Below are 5,576 nucleotides of genomic sequence, written 5' to 3' on the forward strand. Positions count from 1 at the left end.
CAATAATTGAAAATTTGTATTTAATGAAAAGTCAAAGTTAAAAAATCTTGAAACTTAAAGATCAAATTAAAACAAAACTTAAATCTCGATTACAAAATTGTAATGTTTTGAAAGAACTAAATTAAAACCAAACTTAAAATTTAAGGACTAAAAAAATAACATTTTAAACTTTGAAATCAAATGAAAACTAGAATCTAACCCCTAGAGATCATAAAGGTATTTTTCTCAACAAACAACAATATAAAGCATACCCATTTACATAGAGAGAGTTTTGAATAATATAAAGTGAAAGGTGTGTGGGGCCAAAAAGAATATGATGCTACTGCTATTATTCATAACAAGCAGTAGTAGCTCAATTCAACATCATTGATAAATAAATAAAGTTGTCCAATTGAAAGTGGGTGTTTAGTGACAAATTGGGGTTAGTAGTGTAAATCTTGAAACTTGAGAACATTAGACTGAAACAAAACTCAAATCTCAATGTAATATTATTGTAACATTTTGAAGGAATTAAATTGAAACCAAACTCAAAACTAAGTATTGAAAAGAAGTATTTTTCTCTACAAACAATATAAAACATAGAGTTTTGAATGTGGACTGCGGGGCAAAAAGAATATGATGATACTACTCTACTCTTATTCATAACAAGCAGCAGAAGCGCAGCAGCAGAAGCGCAGCAGCACAATTCAAGATCCTTGATTAATAAATATATTGGTCAGATTGAAGAATATATGAATCCCACAGAGTTCAAGAATATGATCTCTTTTATGTCCGATGACTACAAAAGAATGAATGTGTATCTCCCTATAGTTATTTACCCATCATGTAAATACCCTTTTTTTCCCCTCACATCTCTCCCTATCTACAAACGCCCCTTCAACAAATCAAAAATCTGGAAAAGAAAAACTCACAGACTAGATAGACCAGACAGACAGAGTTGTGAATGCAAAGCTTAAGCCTTCTCTTCTTTTCCAATTCTAAATGTCCTTTGACGTTTAAGAAATGCGCGTTTTAATAGGTTTTAGCTTTAATCCCATACTTTCTGGAGAAAGAAGCTCTGGGGAGATGCAAGATGGACTGAGCGGACTCCGTGGACTGTCGCTGAACTGGCACGGCCTATACAACCCGTACCCCATGAAGAAGTACTCCATAGGTATCAACATTGCGTGTGGCTGCTCTTCGGTTACCATCGATCCACAAGCTTGGACCTGCGTTAACCAATCGTTGAGTTTAACTATTTAACAAAACCTAGGCAGTTGCTGCTGCATAGTGAAGTATGCCGAATGCATCCACCACTTGTTCAGCCATCGCATGCATTTCGTGCTGAAAGGAAGGTTTTCATTCTTTTGAATAATGTCATACCTCAACCAAGGCACTATATCTTCTATCCAATTTTGATATCATATGGAGTGCTTCAGAATGGAAAGGCGAGCTGTCCCCGACGAAAATGAGAGTACGACACCGGAGCCTCTTCAACCCTTCGGTAATGTCTGGTCTTCTGCAAAAAGGCAAACACAAGGTTGCAGATTTGACATATGTGGACAGGGGAAAGAATGGCTGAGATGGGAAAAGCATTTACCTATTAATTGCTTGGAGGAACCTCAAAACATTGTTGCTCTGTCTCTCATCCAGCAACTGACAAAATAGATATACCCTCTTATTCAAACCACGCAAAAAATTTGAAGAACTAACAAGAGATGTTTGCCCAACAGAAAGAAACAAGACAAACTAGTTTCAGACAATCCAAAACTCTCAGAATTGAATGATTGACATAAAGCACATACTTTTCTACATGCTTGAACTATATCAGACTCGGCAACTTCGACACTACCACGGACCTCCTGTTGCATGTAATAACAATCTCATGAATCCAGTCAACAAGAATATAAAAGACGAACACAGAAAGACAAATTAACTCTTAAGAATGGACACTATATTTACCTTGCTGAAGTACCGCTGAAGCAAGCACTCTTTCAACAAACCGCACATGCCATAGAAGTATAACAAGTTTGACATTACCTGCAATTACAAGGGATATGCGATTATTTAACATGTATAAAAACTTGAGTTTATTTCAGTGTGAGAATGATGAAGACTTGAAAAGGCTACCTTATTATAGAACCACTCGGACCAAGAGGGAGACTTGCACAAGGGGGATATAAGAATTAAACCAAGAACTCGCTCTCTATATTTCAACTGTAAAACAATAAAATTGGTCAGACCAAGAAAAACTTTTGATTCAACTTCACAATGAATTTCACCATACGATGAACCTACAGCAAAAAGACTAAGAATGTAAGCGCCAGCTGTTACCCCCATGCACATCACTGCACCAAGTCTGTAATAGAAATATCCCAATGATAAATCAACAATATAATCTTTTATCTCTTTTTCAATAGTGGAGAGAAGGGCATTGTAATTACCCAAAATAGTTGAGAACCTCAAGGATTTGATCTGCTAAATCATCAGCAGATGGTGAAGGATCATCCTCACAAATCTCAGCAGCTCCCAACTGCAAGAACTCTTGGTAAAGTTCCAAAAAGGAAACTATGTGAATATAGTATTCATGAGCAAACACAAAGTTATCCATACACAAATTTACTCAACAATAATACAGACCTCATGTCCAGGAGGGCTGATATGGTAGATACAAAAGTTGTGAAGTAGCAACGAAGCTGCTTCCGGGAAAAAGAATAATCCTTGAAAACATGACATATCTGCAAGAACTCGGGGAAAAGACACCAGTTAAAAGTTATCTCACATAATATAACAAGAAACCAAATATCTAAAATATCACCACCAAAATCACAACATAAAGATAATTCCAAGCACTTACGATTTAAAGCCAAATCAGGATAAGTAATGAGTGGCGGCTTGTCTTGGTCTCCACAGACTATTACAGACACAGAACCCTGGCCAGTTCGTACATGATGCTCCTGAAAATAACATGAGTGGCATATCTTAAGTCAGCAAGATGATATGAGAAGTAAAGGGGGAAATGAAAACATTGGAATCAAGAAGAATGTCAATACACGAAACATTCTCATAGTAGTCCCAATTACATATTATTTCCACATGAACTATGGGTGAGAGTAAAAGGGGAGCCTTTGAGGAAAGAAAAAAGTTCAAATAGTCCAACATTTCCAGCCAAGTATATCCGTAAAGAACAGTCCAAGTGCATTTCCTTTCAAGATGCCCAAGCTAACTTGTCCCTTCAACTTAGTATAACTTTATAAAAGTAGTGCGCATAACAAATTTATGGTTCAGCATTTAAATTATCAATAGCTTAAAACTTATAACAGCCAAGATAAATAAGCAACTATCCCTGTTAACACACATAAAGTTTCATCACAAAAAGAAGAAAAGAACCAGAAAAGTGGGTAAGGATAAGGTTTATTCAGTAGACCGCAATTTGCTTTCAGCAACGGGCAGTATCACATTCACGAGGGATGAATACAACCATAGAACGAGAAAAAAAAAAAAAAAAAAAAGGTCAAAAAAGTAAAAACAATCTTAATCTGCAAACGAAATTTAAACATAAAATACCACCACTGCAAGAAGAAGGGGAAAAAAAATGGAAAAATATCTAACAGACAATACCGTCTATGCAACCAATTGATAATTGGAAAGTTCAAACGAACAATAACTATATACCCCAAACAGAACAATTAAAGATCTTTAAAAAGCACAAACTAAAGATGTCTTCAATCCGTTGTTACCTTCATAAAAGCTCAACCAGTCGAAAACCCTTTATCAAAAGAGGTAAAGAAAAATTGAATGTAATAAGGACCAAAAAGAGAACGTAACAATTAGAAAAGAAAAATAAAAGGACCCCAGAAGCCAGAAATAGGAAATGCACAAAGCCCATCGTTATCACATCTTGCATTTAAACAAGCAGGGATAAAACACCGATCCCTGAATCAAGAAAGTAACCTCAAAACCAAACCCATTAAGTAGCTAATTAATTAATTTTTGGAAAAGGGGTTTGAACTTAATTATTAATAACTTGCAAAAATTGGAAAATCCTCGGTCAATCAAGACTCAGAAATGAACCAGATCGGAACGGAAAAAAGAAATACAAGAGTGGAAAAGTTACAATCCCCAAATAATTTCCTACTTTTTTCTTCACATCCAAACAAAACTATAGAATGCCATAAGACATTTCACCAATAATGAGAACCCCCAGCCCCACAGTCAAAAGAAAACGGGATATTAAGCCAATCAAATCAGCAAAAAAACCCCCGATCGACAAAAAAGAAAAGTAAAAAACGATTCAAATACACCATAAACAAATGCATTAAAGAAAACCCCCAAATAGAAAAAAAAATGGAAGAAATGAGTTGAAATTTAGATGAACCTTGCCGCCGAGATAGATCTTCTCCATGTCGACGGAAACAGAGTCATTAGAATCTGCCATGGCCGTAGCTCTATGTCCGTCCAATAGCGCCACCACCAGAACAGCCGCTCGCCGTCGCTCACGGAGGACCTCTCTCTCTCTCTCTTTTACTCTCTTCTCTCGTCTTCCAGAATTATAGGCTTTGGCTTCGTTGGCTTATATACAAAGCGATTCTTTCTTTTCTCTCTGTCTGTTTTAATAAACTCTTTTCTTTCTGTTTTTTTCTCTCTCTATTTTATCTTTTTTTTATTATTATTTTTTTTTCCCTCTATATCTATCTAACGGGCAAAATTTAACCTACGGTTAATGTCCACCGACGCTCGGAGACCCTCTACACCAACTGAAATTAACCCGTTAACCGTGGTCAAAATCCCGCCAGCTCAGCTTGTAAAAAACCAAAACGGATAAAATTCGTCAACTTCTCTTAAACGACGTCATTCCGATGCCGTCGAAACGGCATGTATTAGCCATTAAAACGACAGCAAACATCTTTTTACTTTTTTACTTTTTACTGCGTTTAGGATGACGATAACTTAAATAAGTAAATTTATCGTTGTTACAGACATCTGGATGATACGATATTTTAATTTATTTTTTAAAAAAACCGTGGATATCACGAAAATTTATTGAAATTTTGAAAATTTTCACACATCATCCTATGAAACTTAATTAGGTCATATCATTTTAAACACACTGACGTAAAGGAATGGTAAAATTAAATAGGAAAAAGAAAAGGCACAAAAAAGTTAAGTACAAAACACAAGGATATAATTTCAAGGGTAAAATAGATACCATGAAAAGATTTATGATGTATTCTCCATCTAGCTACAGTCAATATTATTTTAAAACCTCCATTGCTACAATACTTACTATTTGTTACGATTTTTACTATTTTACATTCATCATTTTTTTTATTTCTTGTTACAGTATTTACTATTTTCTTTTTAGACCAAAATAGTTTACATCTCAAATACGTACTACTATAATCCAAACTAAAATAATCTACGTCCCAAATACAAAACTATTATAACCCAATTATAATAACATAGGGACTATAACAACCAACTCAAACGCCTCGTTAAGTATTCAAAGGAAAGTAAAAAAAAAAAAAAAAAAAATCTTATAGCCATTTTTTAATATAGTAAATAAATAATGAATATCTAACATGAAATTTAAAAGT

At 34.8% G+C, this 5,576-nt stretch overlaps 1 protein-coding gene across 3 annotated transcripts; it reads right to left on the reverse strand.

Moving 5' to 3' along the window:
* Positions 1 to 681: 681 nt before the first annotated feature.
* LOC120072265 (protein NDL1-like) lies at positions 682 to 4,582 on the reverse strand. Of its 3 annotated transcripts, none has more exons than XM_039024695.1 (11): positions 4,358 to 4,581; positions 2,837 to 2,936; positions 2,620 to 2,717; positions 2,424 to 2,521; positions 2,278 to 2,338; positions 2,110 to 2,196; positions 1,942 to 2,019; positions 1,785 to 1,841; positions 1,580 to 1,635; positions 1,363 to 1,498; positions 682 to 1,208 (listed from the first exon to the last, which is right to left on the reverse strand). In XM_039024695.1, the coding sequence occupies exons 1-11, from the start codon at positions 4,415 to 4,417 to the stop codon at positions 996 to 998; spliced, it is 1,044 nt and encodes a 347-aa protein (XP_038880623.1). In that variant the 5' UTR covers positions 4,418 to 4,581; the 3' UTR covers positions 682 to 995. The 3 variants fall into 3 exon arrangements, with proteins under 3 accessions (XP_038880623.1, XP_038880624.1, XP_038880625.1); XM_039024696.1 differs by having other exon boundaries at positions 996 to 1,208; positions 2,424 to 2,512; positions 4,358 to 4,582; XM_039024697.1 differs by lacking the exon at positions 4,358 to 4,581 and adding an exon at positions 3,720 to 4,316 and having other exon boundaries at positions 996 to 1,208.
* Between the last annotated feature and the right edge of the window lie 994 nt (positions 4,583 to 5,576).

This window comes from Benincasa hispida, chromosome 2, assembly GCF_009727055.1.
Source record: "Benincasa hispida cultivar B227 chromosome 2, ASM972705v1, whole genome shotgun sequence".
In the NCBI taxonomy this organism is placed as follows: domain Eukaryota; kingdom Viridiplantae; phylum Streptophyta; class Magnoliopsida; order Cucurbitales; family Cucurbitaceae; genus Benincasa; species Benincasa hispida.

Coding starts and splice junctions, on each gene's coding strand:
- LOC120072265 (XM_039024695.1), bottom strand. CDS start 4,417: ATGGCAGATTCTAATGACTCTGTTTCCGTCGACATGGAGAAGATCTAT. Junction 2,339..2,423: donor GAGGTTCTCAACTATTTTGG/GTAATTACAATG, acceptor TTTCTATTACAG/ACTTGGTGCAGTGATGTGCA. Junction 1,842..1,941: donor TTCAGCGGTACTTCAGCAAG/GTAAATATAGTG, acceptor TACATGCAACAG/GAGGTCCGTGGTAGTGTCGA.